The sequence below is a fragment of the Agelaius tricolor genome, unplaced genomic scaffold (genome assembly GCF_023055355.1).
Source record: "Agelaius tricolor isolate 1412-34295 unplaced genomic scaffold, bAgeTri1.0.p SCAF_5, whole genome shotgun sequence".
NCBI classification, from domain to species: Eukaryota; Metazoa; Chordata; class Aves; order Passeriformes; family Icteridae; genus Agelaius; species Agelaius tricolor.
In genome coordinates, this window is record NW_027269265.1 from 15,618,224 (window position 1) to 15,644,029 (window position 25,806).

Genomic DNA, 25,806 nt, shown 5'->3' on the forward strand with positions numbered 1-25,806 from the left:
GCCTCCACAAGGTACTCAGAAAGGGCTCCAGACCCACTTCCCTCTAGGCTTTATTCTCGGTGTGTGCAATGTTTTGCCATGGAAATGAATGAAAGAAGAGCTGAAGGAAAATGCATAGGCATAACTTTGATATCCTATTATTATGGTTTCCCTTCATTCATTGTACTAGCTGGACAAACACATGGAAACCTTCCCAAAGTGAGCACTATTATTCCCATGACCCAGATGATCCAAGGGTCAGTTTTCCTATATGTGCCTGACTCTTTTCTAACCCATCCCTGGATCAGTGCTGTCTCCTCCTTGGCCAGGTTGCCTTCTTCAGGATGTGGGGAAGATGGGTACCACTTCACATTTATGGCCTCGAGAAGTCTGAGAGAGAGGCTATTGTTCACATTTAGGTGGTATGAGAGCAGTCCTTTTCCACTAGTAAGCTCTTAAAAATACTACTTGGAACAGGTTCACAAGTGCTGTTGTCATCTTTTGGAATCCTGAAGTCTCCAGCTTCCAGCCTTAAAGACGTATGAACAACTCCAAGACATCAGTAAATACCCAGTAATGTTTGGTTGTTTTGTTTAAAAAGCATCAGCTAAAACAAAAGTAAATGGAGGTCACTTCTCCCCAAGCAAATAAAACTCTCCAGGACAGCATATTTTACTTGAAAATTATATGGCAATTTTTTTTTTCTTCTTTAGGTTCCAGAAACATATCCATATATGGTCTACTTGTCAGGGACAATAAATAATGATGTAATAGAAAGGTCAGCTTTGTGTCATTTAGCTCCAGGATGTTGATGAAGTGAAGTTCTTCAGATAATGCAACAAAGAAGAACTTCAGGATTGGTACAAGTTTCTGCTGTTCATCTTCAAACAGGAAATCTGAGATTGGGAACAACTTATATTTTGGCTTGTATTCGCTGATCATGGGGTGATCCAGAAATAAACTCCAGGCTTCAAAGTGAGCATGTTTCAAAGCTGTCCTGCAGTTGATCGAAACATCCAGGCAAAGCAGGGAGACAAATACCAGCGAGGATTTTCTGAATTAAGACTTAACCAAGGAGATAACCCATTTCAACCCTATTATTACCCTTTTATTTCAGAACAAAAAGGTAATGCAAATCTGCATGTTTTGAACTTATTAAGTACTTTCAATCTCTCAGTTCATTATGTCTATGCAAATATTTATTCCTACAGCAGTTTGTAACCTAACACCCTAACAGTCTTGGGAGCTTTGTGATTTGCTTTTGTTTGTTTTGGGCTTTGGTATTTTTTTCAAATATGCCATAAAACACTGTCTGTTAAACAGAACAGTAGCTCTGTCATTTCCTTATTTTCCTTTTACTCGCAGGTGGTGCCTGTATCTTTGTCCCTAGAATATCTTGCTCAGAAATCAATGCTGTAGCTACAAGATACTGAGGTAGAATGTAGCATGCAAGGCACAGTGTGAAAGAGGAAAGATTACATCAGCAAATAATTTCTTTAATTTTTAAATTTCTAGTTGGCTTGACATGAAGCTAATATTGCACTAATTTTTGTTTGAATTAATATGTTCTGAGGAGAAATAAGAGCTTGCAGGTGTATGATTTCCAGTAAAGAATTTGCACAGAATCATGATTTGGTGGCATTGGGGCATATGCCATGCTGATAGGTGACCTGTTTTGACAGCTGGGGCTGAACATGGGGATTTGTTTACTCAGAGGATTCCTTCGGGAAGCCTGGCTTTGCTCCTTCAGCACTGGGCTAGAACTTGAGTGGTTTGCATAAACTGTCACTACTAAGAATCCTTGCCTGTTGCCGCAGCAGGACAGCTGAGGTGTCATCCTTCTGATGTCTCAGCTCTGGCAGATCTGATGGGCACTGAAATCTTTCTGTTTTTAAAAAAATCATCTGCTTCCTTGTAACAGCTATCCAATATAATACCCTTGGAAAACTGCAAAGGTTTATCAGGAAACTGATCTAAAATGCAGCAAAAATGCGAGCACTTTAAGTGGTGCAAGTCAGTCTGGTTTCTGTTGCCCACAGAGGATCTGTGCTGAAAGGTGCCACAGTAAGAACTGAAGTAAGGCTCAGTTTGCTGGGAAAACGTCCAGCCTCTGTGCCTTCCCCCATGTGTGCTCCTGCTGCTTTCAGAAGTAAAGACAAACATGTGGAAAGGCAAACACGGATCTGCAGAAGCAGGAGCTCAACCATTCCTCGCAAAAGGCAAAATGTGAAGCTGCTCCTCTTCTCTCTGTTTTGCAGCCCCCAAAGACTTGGTTATGTTTTCACAAATGTGGTTTATTGCACCCTGAGCCATAAATAACAAGGTTCTGTATTCAGTTACAAGCGGACTGGAATAAACTCAGCGCAAAGGCAGGCAAAGTCTGGCTCTGTTCCCTTAATGACCTTGTCACTTACCTGCCATCCTTCTCTGACAGAAATAAGTAATTCTGCTAATTCTGCTGCCTGGGATCTATTGAGGGGGGGCTAAGCTTTTCTTTAAAGAAGTGGTATCAACGGGGACCAGTTGTTTCAAATGCTAATGGTATTGAATTGCACGGTTCTGCATGTTCAAAGCCAGCTGTAATCCTTATTTACGTTGCATCAGGGATCAGAGGCCCATTCTCCTAAGCAGTGTGTTGACAGAGCTTGTAGTCCGAACATAATAGCAACCTAATTGGGTTTGTCTCTGGCTTTTGCCATCGTGTAGGTGATTACTAGTAGTCCCCCTTGTGAGTAGTACCTTTGGTTTCAGAGATCTGCCAGGTACAGCTGCTCATCAACACAGGTTAGAAGGTCACAGCATGGTCCTTGCACAAGTATTTTATTTCCAACCTTACCTTCTGGTCACTGGATGCATCTAAGTTGCCTCTGTATGGCACAGGCCTGATTACACATCTGAATTAACTCTCACTTATATCAGGATGGCAAAATTAAAATCAAGATCAGACACTATGTGGAAATGGTGGTAAGTTTAGATCCAGAAGATCTTCTCAGACTGACTTACTAAATGGCAGCACAGACAGCAGAATCCCAAAACATGTCTCTGCCAAGACAGAGCACTAGTGAAACCATCAGACCTGAAAGGAAAGCGCTCTCTAATAAGTAATATGGGCCCTATACCCAGAGCTTTAAAAATCAGGTTCTGCAGTCCCAGTAGATGCTGTGTGCTACCTGTGTGTGAGGATGGGCTCTTGGGCTGCCAGAAAAATGCAGAGTATAGCCAAATGTTAAAACATTCCCCCAAGATCTGAAGTTAAGATGAAGAATAAACACAGCATTTAACTTTTAAATCTAATTCCAATACTTTAAACCTACAGTAAGCTTGTTTAGAGCAAGGAAATAGATTCAAGATGCATTTAGAAAGACCACTTTGGCCAGATCTTACTAATCCAGACCTGTTCAAATATTTCTAGCAACAAATATAGATTTTTTTTTTCATACCTTCATTACAGAAGGTGGAAAATATTTAGCTTATAGCACATTAGCCTAGTGAGCTTTTATAAGTCTGTGGTTGGCAGTTCACTGATGGCCTCAGATGGGGTAAACTTAGCCCTGCTGTGTCAGCTGAGCCAGGCCACTGCCAGGTGATGCCACTGAGTTTGGCTCAGGGAAAGAAGGGTAAACTGAATTAGGCTGTTGTGCATTGGCCTCCAGCCAAGGGCATGTGCTCAGCCTGTTATTGCAGCTCAGCTATCTCACTGCAGCTTCTTACAGACATAACTCAGACCTGTGCCCCTGCCCTGGAGTCCTGCAGCTTCAAACAGAAGCATCCTGAGGTCGAAGGGGATGGTGGTGGCTCTGCTGTGCTCTTCTCTGCAGGGAGCTGTAGGGAAGAGGGCATGTGCCCTGCCTCCTGCCAACCTCAGCCACAGCACACAGGCAAACTGCACACACACACTTGTCTGAGCAAGTGGAGGCAGCAGGGGGAGGCAGGGACAGCTTTAAGCCCAACTAGAACACTCTCTGCAGGGGCTCAGGGCAGCCAAGTCTGTCCCTGGCTCTCAGTAAGGATCCAAAATCTCCTGCAGCCCAGGATGTGACCCCCACACCTTCATTGTGTCTGTGCAGTGCCATGGGCAGAATGGAAAGCTTTCTCTATTTTGAGCCCTATGAAGTTTCTCCCTGCAGGATGAGTCAGTGATGGGAGCTGCAGCCAACACTGTTGTTTCTGCACTCTATGGAACTCCTGTCAAAATATTTAGATTAGCGAGGCTCACCAACACGCAGGAGAGGTTCTCCCTTTTCTCTGCAAGTGGGTTGGACCCAGTTAACCCCTACAAAGGATAAGAGGATGAAATAGGAGTGATCCCCACAAATCTAAAATCTTCCCTTTTGCTCCCTTTGCCTTAAGAACGTATGAAACAAAAGGAGGGAGGGGAAGAAGGTCCAGAATGGGCCTTTATACCTAGATCCATTTGGGATGTGGTGCACAGCTGTATCAGTTAGCTCCTCTGTGCCAGGCTGTGGAGCTGTGTTGGCAGAGGTGTTCTGTACAGTACTTAAAGCCCAGTACAGTACTTAAAGCTCCCACAGAAGGCACTGCAACACCCAGCTCAGATCACAGCAGCAATGGATTCACTGCCATGAAAATGATGGCAATGGGACTGGGGGGACACAGAGGAGGGATCTGTCCCCGCCTGCACTGGTTCACATTGTCCTCAGAGGGGAGCAGCTTCATCTCCGTTCTTGCCTTCTCCAAGGATTCACTGTGCATCACCTCCATTAGGAGCTTAAGATCAGATCCTGCCCTCCCTGCTGACGGCTTTGTTTAGGTTTCTGAGTCACCACTGGGGCCAGGTCCCTACATTCAGGCACTGTAGTGCTGGATGCTGCAGACGACTGCTGGATGTTCCTGCCAGCTCCAGCCGGTGATTCCACACATCTGCAGCTCACCAGGCACCACGTGAGTTCCTAGGCTGAGACTGTGGGAGTACTGCCCAGCATGCCAGGGGCTCAGCAAGCCCAACAGCAGCAGAACTTCTGGACAAGCAAAGCTGTGTCATGGTTCCTAGCCAGCTGCTGGCTGGAGAGCAGCCAAAGGCAGGTACTGGAGCAGTGGGGGCACAGGGAGGCTGTCAGCAGGGTGATGCCTGGGCTTGGATCTTTGGGACAGCAAGGGTCATAGCAGAACTGAGGCACCAACTGGAAAAAGGAAGCAACAGCAGTCATGACAGATCTGGCTGAAAATAAAGGGGAAAAAAACCCCGATAAACAAAAAAACCCCCACCAAAACTGGTTTGCATTATTTACAGCAATTGAAGGTTTTATTTTGGCATTTTTTATGGCTGTAAAATACATCCTCTGTTGTTAAAAGTCATAATGTCAGTCTGAAATCTGCTGGGCTTCCCTTTAACCTGAAGTCTTCCCACTTTTTCTGGCGTGGGCTTAGACCCTGAAGTGGCTGTTGATGTGGGAAATATCACCATGTCTGAAGCAAAAAGCCTAAATCCAAGATTTTAAGTTACTTGAGTGATTCAAGCTCTTGCAATTTCTTCAAACTGTATTTGGGGAGCTGCCATTTCCTCCAGGTCAGGATGTGGCTGTGCACACAGCAGCAGGGGCTGCTGCAGCAGGGCACTTTCCTGCTGGTGTGAGCCTTGTGGCCTGCTGGACCCCTCTGGTTTCACTGTGAGTGCCCAGGAAACCAGGCTGAGCTGGGTACTGGGTGGGGAGAGCAGCTGTGCAGGGCAAGAGAGCTGACAGCTCCCCTGAGGCAGCTCCTGAGCAGTGGGGAGCTGGGTGGTTCTGCTGGCCCCACGCTCATGGCCCTGCTGGCTGGCCCAGATCAGCAGGAGCTGATCCTGGGCAGAGCAGGGCTGTGAGGAGCTGAAGGCCAGCCCTGCTGTGGCACTGATGGGACAGGGACTGGCAGCCCCAGGGTGGGGACAGGGAGCTTTGCTGGCAGCTGCCCTGGTACACTCAGCCAGCCCCTCACCTCTCTGCTCCTGGGGAACATGTCCCCACAGTCCTCTCCTGCTGGGCCCCTGTCCTCCCCTGTCATGTCCCTGTCCTCCTGAGCAGCTTGTTCCCATTTCCCCTCACCCCAGTGGCCCCTGTTATTTTACACAGTTCTTGCTCAGTGCTTATAAAATCAAACCTATTCTGCACTGGCTGATATCTTCTTAAACAGGCAAGCTTTTCCACCTCCTCCCATAAAATAAACCCTTAGCCCTTGAACACTGATGGCCAGAGTGCTCTCTGGCATCCAAATGAGATCCTGCTAGAGCATTGTACCATTCATGGTATCGGTACTTCCCTATCACTGCTGGAAATTCTGCAATATTTTGATTGTCTTTGCCTTTTAGAGTCCTGCAGTGGTGGTTCACAGTCATTCTGTGATTGCTGAGTGTGCCCAATGTTTCCCACTTCGCTCATTCCCATCTCACTCATGACCTTGAACTTTGTTCTGTGAAAAAGCAAAAAAATCAGAAGTGAAACAGACCAGTGTGGTGTTGCTCTCCTCGCTAAGTGAAACAAAGCCACTTCAAAGCATAGCTTTGTATGTTGCTTGAAGATCTCCAGATAAGGTGGAAAAAATTGCAAAGCCTCTTTGCACTTCATGGTGCAGAACCTGTACTTACAGAAAACCAGCAAAGAGAAAACCTCTTCTCTTAATTTCCTTCAATTACAGCAAAAAATAAAACAAACAAAAAGAGATATCCATTGGTCTTCTCCTAAATAAAATTCAAAAACTTGTCTCTTTAATCTTAAGGGGATTTCCTTTACCTATTTTTCTCTTGAGATGTGGTAACTAGAATAAGCAGATAAAAACTTGATAAAATAACTAGATAAAAATGTGCCTTGCTTGCAACAACTCCCCCTTTTTAAACACCAGCTAAACCAGTTATTTCTGTGTAATCGAAGGGAGATAGTTCACTAACTTTACATGCAGATTTTAGCTGATAATATGAAGGATTTTTGGTGAAGGATTTCTGAAGGGTTTTCTGGTCAGCCTAATTAAGTGGCAGACCCAAATGACAGTACCAGACAATTGAGTTTTTTTTCCTTTTCCAGATTTTGATGATTACAATTTTCCTTTTACAGGAAAGCAAAGAATTATAAAAATGGCCACGACGGCAGCAAATACTCAAAGACAAACGATAGGCTGCGAGGAGTACAGTCTGTACAGCAGCCTGAGTGAAGATGAGCTGATAAAGATGGCCATCCAGCAGAGCTTGGAGGAGGACACAGCAGCTCAGCCAGTGGCTCAGAGCCCCCAGAAGTCGCTGGCGGCCCGTGCTGGTGAAGCGGCCGCGCCAAGCCGTGCCAGCCCACACAACCCTCCCTACCGCATCTACCCCTGGCAAAGGTGAGCGAGTGCCCCCGAGCTCTGCCCAGAGAGCCCTGCCCGGCAGGGGAAAGCAGGATCCCTGTCCCTGCCCTGTGGGGAAAGCAGGCTCTGTGTCCTTGCCCTGTGGGGAAAGCAGGCTCCCTGTCCCTGCCCTGTGGGGAAAGCAGGCTCCCTGTCCCTGCCCTGTGGGGAAAGCAGGATCCCTGGGTCTGCCCTGCAGAGGAAAGCAGGCTCTGTGTCCCTGCCCTGTGGGGAAAGCAGGATCCCTGTTGCTGCCCTGTGGGGAAAGCAGGATCCCTGTCGCTGCCCGGCAGGGAAAAGCAGGTTCCCTGTCCCTGCCCTGTGGGGAAAGCAGGCTCCCTGGCCGGCAGGGCAAAGCAGGCTCCCTGTCCGTGCCCTGCAGAGGAAAGCAGGCTCCCTGGGTCTGCCCTGTGGGGAAAGCAGGATCCCTGTCCCTGCCCAGGAGGGGAAAGCAGGCTCCCTGTCCGTGCCCTGCAGGGGAAAACAGGCTCTGTGTCCTTGCCCTGTGGGGAAAGCAGGCTCCCTGGGTCTGCCCTGCAGAGGAAAGCAGGCTCCCTGGCCGGCAGGGCAAAGCAGGTTCCCTGTCCCTGCCCGTGCTCTCTAATTAGCTCTGCCAGGCGCTCCTCTGCGAGTCTGTCATTAGTGTCAAAGCCAGAGCCTGCTATAAATCCAATGAGGTCAACAATCTACGTGCTCGCAGCGAGAGGAGGATTTGCTTGATGTTGTCTGTTTTAAGCAATAAAAAAGGGGCACAGCCACAAGCTTTCATGAACAACAGAAGCCCTCCCAAAGCCAGCTGCTCCTTTCCCCTGCTGTATGCCAAGCTTAGGTTTTGTCAGAGAGGGAGCAAAGCATTTGTTATCAGAAAACATAAAAGAGGCACAAAACCCAGGTATATAAAACTGTGAGACCTGACTACCTGTTAAATACTTCCGTTTTTAAAGGATGTGATTATTTCAGATCAGTCTGACTTCAAGCACACCATTCTTAACCAAGAGCAAATCCAGACACCAAATTGTGGCAGCATCCCCCTCCCCTGCAATGCTGAGCTGTGGTCACAGAGACCTGCTGACAGTTTCAAACCCAGACATTGTTCCCCTTTCATTTTATAAAAGGCAGATTTCTCAAGGGGGATGGGGATAGATTCCAAAGTCACCTCCAAAGCAAGGAAAAATATCCTTTTAATCTTTTAAGTTACTTTAGTTTTCCCCTTTTTTAAGTTGCTTTAGTTTTCCCCTTCTTAATAAACTGAGAGTTACTGAAGATCTGTTCCTCCTCCCTTTTCATAACTCGAGCACCCTCTGATGCCTTGCTCATTACCACCTGTGGTTGTTTGGTTTCCAAGGCTGGGAAATTGGGGACAATTTGATGAGCAGCTAGCATGTACATAGGTGTGGAATCAGGATGCTGTGTGGCCAGCAGTCCTGCTGCCACCAAAGGCTGTGGTTTCTCAGTGTGGTTACTGTGCACCTCTCCAGCCAGCTCTCCTATAGAGACCTGATGCACAGGAGAATAAGGACTTCCCTGGATATTGGTCCTGTCCTCGTTGAAGGTCCTTTGACACCTGCTATTTTGGCAAAAAGCAGCATTAGCAGTTCTGTGCATCATCTGTCCTGTCTCAGCCCAGCAGTGTCCGACCTCTCCCCAGAGGGAAAACATTTGGGCTTGAAGCACCAAATCTGTAGCATTGCTGAACTCTTCTGCCACCTGGGAGAGCAGAGATGGAAACTGAGCTGACATCCAGCGGCTCTGGATCCTCCTCTGCCCCCACCTCTGACTTGTCTGCATGGCACTTTGGAGGTGACAAATGTCACCTCACCTCGCTTTGTGCCTGCTTCCTGTGTGGTGGTGGTAGGGTTAACCACACTGTTGTCTTATATGGTCATTTGAATCCCCTGACGCTTCCTCAGAGGGCCAAAAATAAACTCGAGCCGAGTGAGCAGCTGAATCCAGCGCAGAGCAAGCCGTGGCCATCTGCTTTTATTCAAAGCCCTGACCGGCAGGCTCGCTCTGTCTCTGTGCATGTGTGTCTCTGCTCCTGCCTCAGCATGACCTGTTTCTCCTACTCGGAGTATTTCTCCTTGTTTCATTCATGTCATCGCCACTCCAGATTGGCCCAGCAGACAGGCCGTGCTCAGCCGTCCAGCTCGGGGGCAGCCTGGGGGGTCAGGCGAAGGTGCGACAGCAGCCAGCTCAGCACATCCCAGCCCGTGTAAGTGTCTCCCTCTCCCTCTCCCTCTCCTGCTTTTCCCTGCAGCCACAACAAGCCTTGCTACCCACTCTCTCCCCGAGGCATGTCTTCTGGGTGGTGATGGTGCCTGCTGGGGGGAAATGTGGTGTTCATCTGGAGGAGGTCTCACTGACACCTGCGCCTCACCCTCGCTGCACTCCTGTTCTTCCTTCCAACCTCCCCGCTGCCCCAGGCCATGCCTGTGCCCTTGCAACTGACCCACCTCAAATATCCCTTGTTCTCTTCTCTCTCTTCATCTCTCTCCATCCCCCCAGTGCTCATGTCCTGGGGACTCTGGGTCAGTCAGAAGCTCTGAGGTGACAAGGACAACAGGGAAGGGATGCTTGCACTGTGGTTAATTTACATAGGCTGGCTCACTTATCAACAGGATAGATGAGGCAGGCAGATGCTGATAGTAACTGCACTGGTATTAAGTTCAGGGCTCAGCAATGGGCAAAAGTATTTTATAAATGCTCCCAAGATGCCATACCTGTTCCCAGCCATACCTGTGCTGTCCAGTCATACAGAGGAGGGCTTACTTGTCCAAGGAGGAAACTGTCTTGGCTGACTGATCCTCCTGGCCATGTTTTGCTGTTGGCAGAGGCTGCAAATAAGCTTAGTTGAACACAGTTGAACACCTTTTCTATCTATCCAATAAAAATTTTGTTTAATCCATCTTACAAGTCCCTCCCTGGATGCAGGGACTACCCTTCTTCCTTTCTCCTCTCACCCAGCTCTACAATCTCCCCCACCTTCCCCTGCATCCTGGCTGATTCAGACTCTGTTCCTGGCCCTTCACTGGCATTGCACTCCCTGACCTTGTGAAAACCTCTTCCTGCTACAACATGAAGCCTGCCTTATCCCTGTCACCTGCCAGCTTCCCTTGGCTACACTGAAATCACATCTTCTCACTAGGTGCTCTGCACTCCCTGCATGCCTTTTTTATGCAGTAGAAGACTTGAGGGCAGGCTGTTCTTCTCCACCAGGTAGCTGCATAGAGTTCAATGTACAAGAAACTAGCCCTCCTCTGCTGCCAGGTAGAGCAAAAATATAGCTGGAAAGTCCTAGGAGAGCATGATGGCATGACTGGCATTTTTACAGCCTTAGTCTCAGATCTAGGCAGGGATGCTATTTGGCTTCACCTGTGGAAGTGGTGTTCCTTCATCCTGCCTGCATCTCTCCAGACTGTCAGGAAAAGAAAGAGCTTCTTGAACCTTTCCATGCTCCACTGAACCTCTTATTCAACTCTCAGAATTGACCTCACCATACATCTCATCTGCAAGGCATATTTATTATCTTGCCTACTGGTCTTCGAAATGCAGTAATTCTTTTGAGTTGCCTATAAGGTTAAGATTTGCTCATATCTTCAAACTTCCTCCATAGTTTTAATGCTAGTATTTTCTATAGCTGATGAAATCCAGGCAGCAGAATGTGGTGGGTTTTTGTAACAGCCAACTATAAGTCAGGCAGAAAACAAGGATTTCACATGGAGATTCATTAAATCTTCTGTTCTGATCTGGAATTTTCTTGGCTAAAGCATCCGCAGCCTGGTCCAGCAAACCCCCTCATCTTACTCAGGAATCATTTAAGGTCAAGGAACCCAACAGAAGTTTGCTTCTTTCAATATCTGAGGGCTTAAGCAGAATAGTAACTGATTCTTCACACATTTTTAACTCCAGCACAGATCCAAGGTACCCTCCTGCTTTCCCTGAGGTCTCAGATAATGTGATTTACCTTGCATTTGCTGCCAGCCGGCCCATGCGCAGACCCCTGCCATGGCCCACCTGGCATGCAGTAATTCATTAAGCACCAGTAATTATATCATGTGCCCAAATCCTGAGGTCACAGCCCTACATGTGTAACTTGAGCTTTTGTACAGAACAACAGATGGTTTCAGCAGCCTTGTGCAAGAGGTGTTGAAAGATGAAGATACCCCACCTCCGCCTCCTCTCCCAGCCAAAAATGCCAATAGTTGCTGTCAGCAGACTTCAAGGAAATGCTCAAACACCTGTATAAAATTCCATTGTATGTACACAATTAGGAATTTTGGGTTTAGTCCCCAGGGTACCCTAAGCAGTATGGAGATACAGCTATGTCCCTGGGACATGCAGCCAGCAGATATCAGAAGGTCAGTCGATTCCTCCTGGGAGAGCTCTGGCCAGGACAGCAGCTGCCTGTTCTAGCTGTTATCTTCTCAGGCAAAATGCCTGGCCTTGTGTCCCATATCTCTCCTCATTCCAGTGTTGCTATTTTTGTGACCCTACTGTCTTGAAATCACTGCTTCCAGCTATAGAGAAGGAGCAGGTGGCACCAAGTACTATTTCACCTGGGAAATGGTGTCTTTTCCCATTCTCTGGCACAAGTGTTGAGATCACCTGTTCCACTTCTGGCCCTGAATTTATCCTCAGAAAACCAGCTTGGTGACTTCTTTCAATGCTAATATCAGTGTTTATAGCATAGATTGTGTGCCTTTGGGCAAACTGAAATTAGTGAGACCTGTGTGAGTTTCAGACTGATGGTCTGTCCAGCCCCTCCAAGGCAACGGAGTTCCGTGCTGGTCCTGTAACTCCCACGAGGTGCAGAGGTTGCACCAGTATACTGCTTTGTGAGGAATCCTGTGCTGACCTGCCCATATTTTTCTGCCTCTGATCCCACTCTGTTGTGGTATTTTAGACTTTTCTCTTGTCATAACTGGAGTTTCTGGTTGTTCCCATCATCACTAGCCTGCGTGACCTCCATCACATGCTGTATTCCTGCCCTGGCAATGGTAATAGACATGCACCTCTCTCCTGCATCTCTCTGTCTTCAGGACTGCAAGATTTTCTTTGTAGAGTTAGTTCAAACCACAAATGCTCCAGTGCTTTCTGCAACTTCTTGTTTTCTGTCTCTGAAACTACAGAACCACGTTCATTTTTTGCAAGTCCCCATTAGAACTGGTAAAGTGTTTCCTTCCTTCGTGCTGAATCTTAGTCATTTAGTGCCTCACAGTAGCAAAGCTGTGGCTGCCTTGTCCCAGCACAGCTCAGCTGGAGCCCAAGCAGATGTCCACACTGGAAGGCACAGCCCACCAGCATGCACAGAGCTGCTGCCCAGCACGGGCAAGGGTCCTGCCTGCCTTGGCTGCAGGGTACGAGCTCCCCAGCTCCCTCCCTCTGCCATGCTACCAGCAGCATCAGAAGGGGTGGAAGGAGGTTGGCAGGTCCTGTTCAGGTGCTGCTGACTTGGGGAAAAGTGGCTGTCAGGCAGTGTTGGGACTCCTGCTGTGTGGGGAGACTCACAGGAGCTGTCAGGGTTGCTCTGCAGTGGGATTGGTGTGCCCAGGTCAGCTCTGCTCTGCAAACCCTCAGAGAGCTCAGAGAAATGGGTTGCTGCCCAGAGTGTGCAGAATGCATGCTTGGCAGAGGGAGCTGGGTAGGTGGAATTTTTTCAATTTTTCTATCCTCCCTGGATGGAGAAAGGAGAGCCAAGGCCAACACCCCAGTGTTCACATGCTCTAACCAAAGCTCTCCCTACTCCATAAGTGGACTGGCTAAATTCTGAAAACAGGACTGTGTGAGGAAATAAGAAGTATCTTAAAAATACGAGAGTAAGATTTATTGATAATTTCTGTTAAAGCTACCCACAAATCAAATCTAAAAATTTCTTCAAGGATGAGCAGGGGTAATTCTCTTCAAAGCTGATCTTATTTGAAAGATCTCACATGGAAGCACCATGCCACATGGGACAGTGTGGTGATGCAACTATCACAGTCATGGACACTCCACAGTGTATAGAGCAATGTGAGAGCCAGCCTTCCATAACTCCTGACACCTAAAATATAAGTGTTTGTGTCAGACATTTGTTACACCTACCTAGTTCCCTTACATTCTGAGGAGAGTGATCAGCACCTCCAGACAGTGATTCTTCTGATCTGCTGACAGTAACAAAATTAGAGAAGACAAATTTTACCTTTACAGGCCCTATGGTGTCTCACTGTATAAATACATGCTATATAGACTGCAGGGGTTCACTCTTTTGGGCAAATAGTGATGTTGCTGCAGAAAGCTTCTCAGTAATGAAGGAAGGAATAACCAAGTTTTAATCTTGTTTTAAAGAGAAATTGACCCTGTAGTGGCAGCAATCAGGGATGGAGATGAAAAAGCAGTAGTCAACATGATGAAATCAGGAAAAAACCTTTCTGTACCTAATAAGGATGGCTGGATACCCCTCCATGAAGCTGCATACTATGGCCAAGTGGGCTGCCTGAGCCTGTTGCAAAAAGGTCAGTGAAGTTAAAACTAACTAATTACAATAGGGAAAAGAAGAACATGAATAAACTAAAGGGCCAAATTATCAGTATTTCAATCCTAGCCTGGGGCTGTATATGAAGCTTCTTTCCAATCTCCCTGCCTAGATACTAATTTCATCTTCTCTTGGAAAGTAGGTTTCCAGACTGAAGCCTCTAAAAGTTAGGATAGTTGGGAGAAAGTGATATGAGGTAGATTCTGCCAAGCCCTGCATTTCTCATGCATCCTTGAAGCTGAGCTCTGTCCTGCTATGAGCTGCTTGGCTGCTGCAAGCTGTCAGAAGTAACCCCCTTTTCCCCTGGGGGGAGATCCAACCCGGCATCTCTTTGCTGGTGCTTGAAGTTAATTGCTGTAGTTTGTTTTCAAACTTCAGGTGAAGAACAGTTGCTCAACAACTTTTTGCATGACTAGTGGCCAAAGCTGGACATTTTAATTTAAACTGAAGACAGGTTTCGATACTCAACCTGAGTTATAGTAACATTATATTAGTATACATTATATATATACATTAGTGTGTATATTGTACTATATCCATTAGTATATTCCTAAATTACACTGCTTATGGAAATGAATAAACTAAAAATATGTAAAGTAAAGTAAAAACTGAAACCCTCAAGGACTTAGAAGGGTGGTGGTGCTGCAGATCCTTTGCACTGCATGCCACAGTGACTCTGGGCTCCCCGTTCCTCCCCAGCGTACCCAGGCACCATCGACCAGCGCACCCTCAATGAGGAGACAGCTCTGTACCTGGCCACCAGCCGGGGCAACCTGGACTGCCTGCTCACCCTGCTGCAGGCTGGGGCTGAGCCCGACATCTCCAACAAGGCCAGAGAAACGCCGCTCTACAAAGGTGAGGAGCTGCTCTCACAGAGGTGCCGAGCTCTGCTGGCACCACCAAGGCAGAACTGCAGGATCTCTTGTGATGAGGTGCTGAAAGTCAGTGATGAGCTCTTGTTTTCTGCTTCCCTGTGGTAGTCCTCTATCTCCTGTGCCTGACCTGCCATGCCATGGCCCTTTATCTCATCCTGTCTCTGTAGACAGAAATAGCAGCTGTCCTGCAGGCTGTGATGGGGTGCTGAGAGTGAGGGACATTCTCAGTGGGGCCCTAAGCACAGCAATGTCCCAAACTTACAGCAAGCTGGCCAGTGAAGGGCTATGTATGCTCTGCTGAACAGTAGGACCTAAATAGCTGTTAGATGTACAAGAGATGGGCAATGTGGGGAGGATTACACACACAGTAACTGTAGACATGCCAGTGATTCATATACTGTGGGGGTCATGCCAGGCTGTGTGATATAGGAGAGTCATAAAGTTATAAACAATTCAGTGAGGTAGATAAAGTGTTTAACACAGACATATTACTTTGCTGCTGGTTGGAAAGAACACTTTCTTCTTTTAGCAGACTAGCAATATATCCATGATATCACAAACACTCAGAGGAGACCTCTCACACCTTCATGTCTCCTTTGCTCACTCTAAAACATTTAAACATATATTACAGGTTAAAACAGCAATCTTGCCTCCCACTTTGGATGCCTAGCATTACATCTGCTTTTAAAATGCTTTTGTTTTAAAATACTGGCTTTTAGTTGACATGGGAAAGGCTGTTCAGCTGTGCATTAAAGACACAGTAATGACTGTAGTAGTAGTAGTAGTAGTAGTAGTAGTAGTAGCAGTAGTAGTAGTGCTCATAGTAATAATAATCACAACGACAATGATATGAAAACACCCTTTAGCCAGAGAACTGTTACTAAGAATGGGCTAGCCTTGATGCAGTATCTTCTACACTATCCTCCAAGAACAACAAAAAAGTGTTAAAAAGACTGCCATAACAAAATAGTCATCATATAATATGTAAGCAAATGAAATCATATGTAAGCAAATTAAACTCTGCAGAGCTATGGATAGATAATTAGAGAAATGTCTAATTACATAGTTGCTTTCAGTATATGAGTGACACCTGTTTATGGGGGAGAACACTATGGAGCTATTGCTAAGATGAATCAGAACTAAAAGGCAGGACCTCTGTGAGAAAAAGACACTATTATTTCAAGGAAAAAACTGATTGCTATGAAATATGCTTCTCTTCTGTACACTTTACAACAGATGCTAACTGGGGTTTTTCCATGTAGCTACCCCTATGTACCTTTAGGTTGGAGTCCTGCCATTAAGGTGCAAGGGAGGCCCCAAGATTTGGGATTCAAAAAGCTATGGGCAATTGGTAGAATAAAAATCAACAAAATTATATTAATTATTAAGAAACTATATTTAGTTCAGGACGGTCCTGAGCTATAAATTGAGAAAGTGCTACTGACTCACACAACTGTTGGTTTGAGCTTTCTCTATTATCTTGTCTACATGGAGCTTTATCTGCAGTCCATGGCAGTAAGAGAAAGAGTCCGTTTGCACAGAATTTGGAAAGAAAGTGTTCAGGTCATGTGATTTCTCTAACATATTTGTTCTTCATAAATTACTTCCTGCACCTTATCACCCCACTGTGTCCCTGGGGTTTCCTGTTGGTACAAAGGGGCTGGGCTGGATTCCCCCAGTACCAGACTTGACACAAGCCCTGCACAGGACACTTAGCCAGGTCCAGTTGAAGACTGGCTTCACTGTCACATCCTTTCTGAGCCTCAGACAATGTCACTTGGCAGCAGCCTTTGCTCTCGTGTAGACCTAAATGGATCATTGGTCTTACTGTGGCCCACTTGTATGATACTGCCTGGGGCTGCATGAAACAGATACGCAACACGCAGAGTATTTTCAAAAGCCTGTCCTACTGTCTTTCCTTTTTTTCTAAAACAGCTTGTGAGCGCAAGAATGCGGAGGCTGCAAGATTGCTGGTGCAGTTCAATGCAGATACCAACCATCGCTGCAATCGGGGATGGACCGCGCTCCACGAGGCTGTCTCCCGAAACGACCTGGAGATCATGGACATCCTGGTGAAAGGGGGTGCCAAGATTGAGTCAGCAAATGCCTACGGGATCACTTCCTTATTTGTGGCAGCTGAGAGTGGGCAGTTGGAAGCTTTGAGATACCTTGCAAGATGTGGTGAGTGCAGCTTACACACATCTGTTCATTTACTTCTTAATAATTCAGAGTTTCCCAATAATTCTCCCTGGCTCCGTTTTTCTGTCTCTGGAGGCCAGGCCTAGCCTGCAGAGGCACTAAGACCCTGCTGCTCCTGGTGGAACTGGGTAGGGTCTTTCACAGAGCATGGTCTAGACACATGTGCTTCTTCAGCATTCATTCATGGTCACCTACTTTGAGAAGTCATATGGTGCTGTCTGACTGCATTTCCTAACAGCTTTCTAAACCCATACTGCTGCAAACATATAGCCCAAAATCCAGTCAGTCATAAAAGGCAGCTGCAGGTGGTAATAGAGGGCAGAAGTTGAACTTCAGCCAACCCCATCTGCTCACGAACATGTGCAGTGATGGGCAAGGTTAGCTGTCCTCATAATGTATTGATAAAATACTACTGTCGAGTTTATGGGTTTATATCAAATAGAAGCAGACTCACTCTGCCTATGTGTAAATGTTCAAACATATAAACAGAGTGAATTTTAATCTAATTTACTAAACCAGTCATGTAAAACAGCTTTACAATAAGCACAATAACTTCACTACTATTCTGAAGCATATTTTATTTTCACAATGGACTATTATCTTCAATGAAGGTAAGACTTGGGTCTTGCACTTGCAAAACAAGAGCTTACCAGTAATGAAGATAAGAAAAACTTTTGAAAAAATTAGTATGATTAAGAAAGATATGAGAATTGGGAAACAAAAATTGTGCTCTGCTGCCCAGCTAGTCTTGTCAGAGAGTTTTGTATGACCAGTTAGTCCATCATGATGCCTATGACTTAAGAAACTAAGCCAGAATGTGATTTGTGTTTCAAATTAGATAGATAGTACGATTTCCTTAAAGTTCAATTTTGAGAAAAATACACCAAAAAAAAAAAAATCCAATAAAACTGTCCAATTTTTTCAAGCTCTTCAAGCCCTGAAAAGCTCTTCTGAGCATCCCAGAAATTATATCATTCATTGTTTATGATGAACAATTTTCATCATAAAAAGGGTTTCTTTCTCATTAGAAACATAGTTCCTGTGTTATGTTTTGTCACTGTAATTCTCCTGTTGTTTCCAGCTACAACATCTTCAAAGGGCCAAACACAACACAGATGTTTCAGCTTAGGGTGAGAGCCCAGGGAAATGTTCTCATTGGCAGGGAGTTTTCATGATCAAACAGAAGACTGATCAGTTTCTTTATTGGAGTTTAGAAGCAAAACTCCAGTGAACTGTCATTCCCATTTAGGATACACATAGAGCAGCCTTCCTGAGAACACCATGGTTCTGTACATGACAGCCAAAATTCAGGCTTAAGGGCCTTAAATATCTACAGCAGAAAAAGCTAGATTCCATATTGTTTATGGCAAAAAAGTATTGTCTTTTTTTATACTTGATGCTATTTATTAAGCAAAGTACACATTAGAGCCCAAGAAAGAAATTACCAAATAGTCTAGTAGTTTGTTGGTAATAATTCTCTTTTTTGTAGTAAAACTTACCATTTGAAGCCTAACTCCAGCCCTCATGAGGTGAAGAGATATGGCCTAGGTGCTGAGTTTTGAAATACAATATTCATTGATTAAGGCACTCCCAAATAAAACCTTAGAATTGTTGATCAGCACCATGCAGATGTCATTTTATAGAGTATTATTTTAGCCTGGATACATACAAAATTAAAAAGAAGTATAAATACTATAAATCTGTGTAACACTTACAGTGTGACTATATAGAGCATAAATGATAAATATAAATAAATATGCAGTATAAATAGATATCCATAGAATTTTGGAGAGCACCTATTGAGATAATCTAATCCAAACTCCTGCTCAGGAATAGTATATATACATAGTGTAAGCTCATAAATATTAATGGAATTGCTGTGTTTGAAGGAAAGGCCATGCCATATAAAGAACAGCCCAATATAAATTTTTTTTGACCTTTGAGCTGAATAGAGACTGGATTCATGACTGGGACCTAATAGTTGCCACCATGATAAACTGTCCCTCATAAAATTCCCATCATATTAGAGACCAATGTAAATCTATGATATAGAGGTGTATAACTGATATGACTGTGCCACCTGTGATATGACTGTTTTCACATCCCCATCCAGCACACTTCATAGCTCCAGTGTCATGGAAATATAAGTGTTATTCAAAGTATGTTCCTCCCATCTCACTTTAACTTTTTGGTGCTAAAAGGGTTTCTTCCTTCCTAGGTGCTGATATAAACACACAAGCCAGTGATAACGCCTCTGCTCTTTATGAAGCCTGTAAAAATGGACATGTGCCCATTGTGGAGTTTCTTTTGTCCCAAGGAGCAGATGCTAACAAAGCCAATAAGGATGGCCTCTTACCTCTTCACATAGCAGCCAAAAAAGGGATTTGCGAGTAAGTTTTAGTTCGTTTCATGGTTTCATCTTTTAGATAAGAATCCAAAGTCCTTACAAAAAGGAAAATGGAATGTCCCAGAACCAATTCTGAGCAATGTGAGCAAGGCAGGTACCAGCTGAGAAGTGGGCTTTCTGCTTGCAGAGCTCAGGCTGGAGAGTGTGTTTGGAGGTTGGGATGGGATGGGGTGAGCAGGAATGTGGGGTGAAAGATTCCTTTAATTTTACCAAGACATCATCTATTACAGCTAAATAATATCATATATCTTGGAAGTGGATTGAACTGAAGTCCTCAAAATATTCTTAAATATTTATTATTTATTATAATAGAAAAAGTATTGGTGGGGAGTGTTAGTCCTTAATAGCATTTGCAGCATGGTTTGCAATTATTTTCCTACATGGGCCCATTGTGATTCTTCTGCACAAGCAGAAGATGCTGGATTCTTCTCTGGTGTGTTCAGGTTTTAATAACAATAATTCAGTTGCTGACAGTAGGAAGTGGTTAAGTGAATCTCTAGGTCATTAGTGAGATTGTCACTAGAATATGGCGTCCAGTTCCGATATCCTTTCAGAAACCTTTCAGGAAATTGTAAAGGCTTCAGAAAAGAAGGACAAGAATTTCTCATGATCTAGAAAATATATTTTATTAGTGAATGATCAAATAACTCCTATTTGTAACAGACAAATCCATAAAAAGACCCACTGCTTTCTTTCTGAAATTAAATGTGTTTGGGACAGAGATGAGTGTATTTTTTAAACAGGGAGACAAGTAACTAGTGGAAAAAATAAGTAGAAATCAGGTAGAATTACCAGTCCTCTGAAACAGAGATTTTTCTAGGAAAGTAATAAACTATATCCTCTGATAAAGAATATCAATTTAGAAGATGCTATCTGGGGATGGGATGTTGCACTGTCATGTAAGTAGTAACCTGGGACATTGCAGCATGCTTCTGAGCCTGAACTCCATAGCATTTACTTCTGATCCTAGAGCAAGTTTTAGTTCCTGCTTTTAATCCCTCACTGCTGGAAGAGTAAGTGACTCACAGCTAAGTTTTTATTGCAGTAACAGATCCCTGTGGTGACTGTAGAGGACTCTTCTGACTATCACAGTTTCTACCAAAATATTTCTACAACAGGCAAATGAGAGTGTCTGTCCAACTGCAGTGCCTGTTTCTGGACAGGACAGCTGTATTTGCAGAGAACTGCTCCAGTGGATTCCTGCATATTTCACAGTATCTGAGGAATAAAAGCTTTTAACATCACTACACCTTCCCAAAATGTTTTTCATTCTAGAATTTAGATTTGTTTTGCAATGCAAATTAAGCTTCTTAAACCACTTTGATAGACCTGAGGATATTAATATTGGTTGGAGTAGGCCTGGTTGCTTGTGCAAGCTGTGTATTCTAGAGGGCAGCTCAGTGTCAACTTATGTAACAGGTTTGTACACTTACATCATGTACATGAACACACTGCACTGACTAACACGTGCATGATTCAAAATTTTCTCCAAGGTTTGAGTTATAAAGTCATTTTCAAGTATGAGAGACAGAACTCAGCTTCAGTTGTTCACTTTCTAAAAAGTTTATCTGAAAGTACAGTAAGTTGACCTGAAATATAAAGAGTATGAGCGAGCTCTCTTTTCCTCCCCTCAGTAGTTTCACACTCTGACCTGAAAAGAATTTACATGGAAACTCCACAACTTAAGTTCACCTTGGGTTATGGAAGGAAGGGCCTAAATCAGGGCTCATATCAATTATTCCCAACAACCAGCAGCATAAATGAGACCAGAATTTAGTTCAAACTCTGCCTTCCTTCACTTGTAAAAGACTGAGCACAAATTTTGTGCATAACTGCTGCAAACTAAGTAGAAAAGAAAGACAAAAGAAAAATATATTGTCTTATAAATATTTATCTAAATGACAAAACTCTAGCCTGTTTGGCTGATCATTCTTAATTCCTCTGGTATTCAGTAAAATAACACCCTTCATGGTGACCTCTGTATTCCTGCAGATTTAGTACGTAATTCTACAGGAATTCCACACTTCAACTTTTTGCCAGAGCACGAAGGCTCCCTACCATCAAAAAGCCAAGAATGTGGTCCCAGGGCTCAACTGTCAACTCTTGTTGCTTGGTGTTTGTTTATTTTAAATGACACCTTGTCAATTCTGACCTGAAATTCATAAGGGTCATCTCATAAGCTGCAAGCAGTCATTTAACTCTTTCCCCCTTAGAACTGAGATGTTGAAAAGGGAAGACTTCATGAAGTGGGGGCAGATTTATTAAGTAAATACAAGTCTGTAAACTCTTGGCATGCTCACACTAAGGATGCTCTGCCTCCTCCTCCATATAACCTCTAACAAACAGAAAACACAGAAGCAGGTGTCAGGGATTAGGGAAATCTTGGCACTATTTCAAAACTGTACATGCAGCTCATCCCTGTGACAGACATGGGATGTGGTCTGACTTGTCTGGCCTTGGCTGCCTTCACTTGAGTTGCATTCTCCCTCTAGAGAAACAGGAAATGCTCCAGAGGCACCATATTACTGAACTGACCCACTTTGGAGGGTGAGAAAGAGAGGTTCATGCTACACAATTAAACTGGTAACAATTTGATGCTTCCTGCTTTTCACACCAAAATAAATGTGGGCTACAGGGACTGTACTGAGCTCTAGGACACTGCAGCATTTGGATGCAGAGCCTCAGCATGTCACCCGTGCAGTGAGGTCCAGGTTCCCCTCGCAGACAGAAATGATCCAGTGCCTCTTTAAGTCAGATGTGAAGAGCTGGCTGAAGCACATATGCTGGAGGGAAAGAACAAAACAGACCCTTAAATCTTCAAAACATTTGATCATGGGATGAGTAATGCTGGTACTTGGCGCAGTGTCCTCACAGTGCTCTGTGCCCTTTTTGTTATTAGGCTCTTACAGAACATTTGCTGAGGGTGGGAAGTTGCCAGCTCACCAGCACCCAAACCTCCTGCTCCCTGGCAAGTGTCACAGTGCTGGAAAATTAGTGTGACTGCGTGAAGAAAAAAAATAAGTGCTTAATTTCCCAAGATATTTACATAATTTAAAAGCCTTTTTGTTTAAAAATGAGATGTAGAGTAACTTGGAGACATCAACAGTACCTCACGTAAATAGGAACATAATCCTGTAAAATTATATCTTCAACCCTTATTTCAGCTCCTGGGAGCGTTGGAGGCTCAGTGTTTCACAGGATCACAAGATCATCACAGACAAAGGTTTTACTGGCTTAGCTCATTATGCAAATATATGTTTGAGGGCCCAGTGTTGGGACCAGCTATTGCAGTCAAGCTGAAGATATGCAGCATTTTAAAGGAGGCACACTACTTGGTAGGAAAGTGAGCTTTGCATGTTTGTTTGTCACCAGAGCTGATGACTGCTGGGTAGAGTAGTCTGCATGGGAGGAAAGGAGGTGGAGAAGGTGTGCTTGGTTCCCAGCTCACACAAGTTCCTATTTAAGATATCCCTCTCTACACAGATATTACAAAGGGAGTGTGGGCAACTCCTGACACAGCAGGCAGACTCAGGTTGGATGAGCTGTAGGCTCTTTCTAAAAGTAAGTTTCCTTGAGGTGACTTGTCTATTTCTACAGAATCATCCTAGAGCCTTGGCTACATTACCCAACTTTATAAGCAGGAAATGAAGGTTTAACCCATAGGGTTGGTCATGCAGCTCCATTGACACCCAAGCAGACATAAAAATGATCATGGGTTTGTGACTGCAGGGCTCCTGTGCATCATATATTTGAAATTCATATTAAATATTAGAGCAGCTTGATTTATGTTGGTTTGTTTGAGACCACATCACGCTTTCCAACAGCAATCCCTCATTACTGGGGTTTAGGACTTGGCTACACACGTTTTCTCCCTCAGCTGAAACATGGAAACCAGCCTGGAAAATATTTTTACTTCTTTTTCTCCCTTTTACTAATTGTCTTTTTGGCTCCCTGTGATCTGGGATGGACATTGATAGCCCCATGAACTTGCTATATCCAAAAGCTGCACTGTGAAGGCCTACAGGATAAGGACCAATGCAGGGTAATAACTGAATTGTAAGATCTAATAGGGAAGGCCTGGGAACCAAATCTGTTGTTTATCCTAGCTCAGTCCTCTAGACATGGGGTTTCACCTCCTGTCTGGTGTCAAGCCTGTTACTGTGGCTGTGACCCACAAAACCTGCCAGCACTTTGTGTTGGCACCCTTCTCTGCTGAGCAGTAAAGCAAAACCTGAGAAAGGGAGATGCATTCTCTCTGCTGGCACCTCAGGCTGGAGATTGAGCACCTTTTCCTCCAGTCCTACCCTCAGCATGATGATGAAGGTGCAGAATGTCTGGTAGCTCCTGGCTGGTCGTCTGCCATTTGGGCTGTGGAACCTAAGTTACAACAGGGTGGCTGAGTGCCAGCATGTCATCTCTTCCATTGCAACTGTCCCTGTAGCTGCCATTACATCACAGAAACTGGGTAAAAATCTCAAAAAAGGTGTTCCTTCATGAAAGGGGAAGGTCAAACAACTCATATTTTTTGCAAGGTCAGTGCACAGGGAGTTGCTGACAGGTTTGAGGTTTGCAGTCTGGTTTCTATGAGTTGTTCCTGAGTTAGTGGGCTCTGCCATGGGGGTGCAATCCTAAAGCTATGAATAAAGCTTGCTGCAGGTTTGTAGATCCCCTAGAGCTCACTGCTGCTCACTGAGTCTCCTCCTGGCAGGATTGTGTCCATGCTGATCCCCGTGACCAGCCGCACCCGTGTCAAGCGCAGCGGCATCAGCCCCCTGCACTTGGCGGCCGAGCGCAACAACGACGAGATCCTGGAAGAGCTGATCGAAGCTGGCTACGAGGTCAACACCGCCCTCTCTGATGAACGCTCCTGCCTCTACGAGGACAGACGCACCACCCCACTCTATTTTGCTGTTTTTAACAACAATATCTACGCCACAGAGCTGCTGCTGCAAGCTGGAGCCAACCCCAATGTTGACCTCATTAACCCATTACTCATCTCCATCCGCCACGGCTGCCTGAAGACCATGAAACTGCTTCTTGACCATGGGGCAAACATTGATGCCTATATATCAAGTCATCCCACCACCTTTCCAGCTACCATCATGTTTTCAATGAAGTACCTTTCTGTGCTGAAGTACCTCCTGGATCTGGGCTGTGATGCAGGCTCCTGTTTTGAGTGTCAGTATGGAAATGGCCCACACCCTGCATTAAATTACAGGCGGGAAAGACTGAACGATCCTCAGGTGACCAGGGAGCCAGCTGTAGTACAGGTAAGCACTGCCCAGTCTACCTGCAGGACTTCTAAGGACATCTCCTACCAGTGGGTTCTAACAACATTAGTGTATTTTTTCTTCCAACTTTTTTGCAAGAGAAAATCATAAATAAAGTAGGGATTGCCAGCAAACATTCCAAGCTTGTGTCCAATGACTGCAGGAAGGTAGGGAACAGCCACTGTGGCCATAGCTTGAATTTACAGTGAATTGTAGCCATCCTGACAGTCTTAACGAGAGTTCTACAATGCTCTTTTCCTCTGGACCTGAGGTGCCAAAAGTGAGGCATATTTTCTTGACAAACATATGGATGATAGCATATGGGAGGTAGAAACCTTATTTTTTAACTTGCCCTGTAGGATTTGTTTTGTCTGATACAGAATGTTAGCTACTGGTTACATGAAAACAGTCTAGTGCTTCACTCTGTGAGGGTAAACCAGTGAATGTGAACAACTGCAATTTCTGAGTCTACTGGAAAAGCAGTCATGGAGAGAGAGCATAAATTATTACATTAGCTATGTGACTGAGTTATATTTGAAGATTTCACAAGAGATTAGGAGATTTAGGTCTATGATTTAATATTTTTGAAGCCATTTACAGGCTTTAGATATCTACATTTTATACAAGTATCTTTGCAGTCCTTTCTAAAATGCAGCTGGTCTTAGCTTCCATTGAGCTGGAATAGGACTCTCAATCCCTTAAAGGACTTTGCAGAATTTCATATTATACTTTTTTTTCTGATTTCTGTATCTCCTCTCCTTCCAATGTATCTCAAAATCTAATGCTCCACTCAAAATTTGCTGTCCTTCAACATGCTACTCAAAAATGAAATCTCAACATGGCAGTTTTTTATTTTGCAAAAAATTGAGGACAAAATCAATCAGCTTCTATCTAGTGTAAGTGCAGCTTTGAGGGATTCAGCAGAATCCCAAAGGTATGGTTACCAATATATGTTCTTTTATGGTGTAAAGAATCAAGGAAAACATTAAATGATCCTAGGAAATCTTGACCTTTTTATCAGTCCTGTCTTCTAAAAGACTTTACTCTCAGTTAACATATCTGGGGAAAAAAGCCAATTGAAAAGAAAATCTTATAGAGAGAATTTTAGGAGTCCATCACAGTACTCTCTTCTCCTAAAGAGGACTTTATCCTCAAGAGTCTTTTGTCACAACAAAATTCCTCCAGTATACCATATTTTTTGTCAAAGAAAATTTATAAAATACATCATCTCTAGTTCTTGATCTGTGATATGGT

General features: G+C 44.5%; 1 protein-coding gene across 1 annotated transcript in view; it reads left to right on the plus strand.

Moving 5' to 3' along the window:
* Positions 1–994: 994 nt before the first annotated feature.
* Positions 995–25,806, plus strand: part of ASB2 (ankyrin repeat and SOCS box containing 2) — a 29,263-nt gene continuing 4,451 nt past the window's right edge. The window contains exons 1-8 of the mRNA XM_071426560.1: positions 995–1,105; positions 7,023–7,287; positions 9,401–9,502; positions 13,615–13,781; positions 14,501–14,656; positions 16,612–16,857; positions 19,094–19,265; positions 23,991–24,552. Coding sequence (XP_071282661.1) covers positions 7,043–7,287; positions 9,401–9,502; positions 13,615–13,781; positions 14,501–14,656; positions 16,612–16,857; positions 19,094–19,265; positions 23,991–24,552 — 1,650 coding nt within the window. The 5' untranslated portion in view covers positions 995–1,105; positions 7,023–7,042. The remainder of the gene's footprint in view (positions 1,106–7,022; positions 7,288–9,400; positions 9,503–13,614; positions 13,782–14,500; positions 14,657–16,611; positions 16,858–19,093; positions 19,266–23,990; positions 24,553–25,806) is intronic.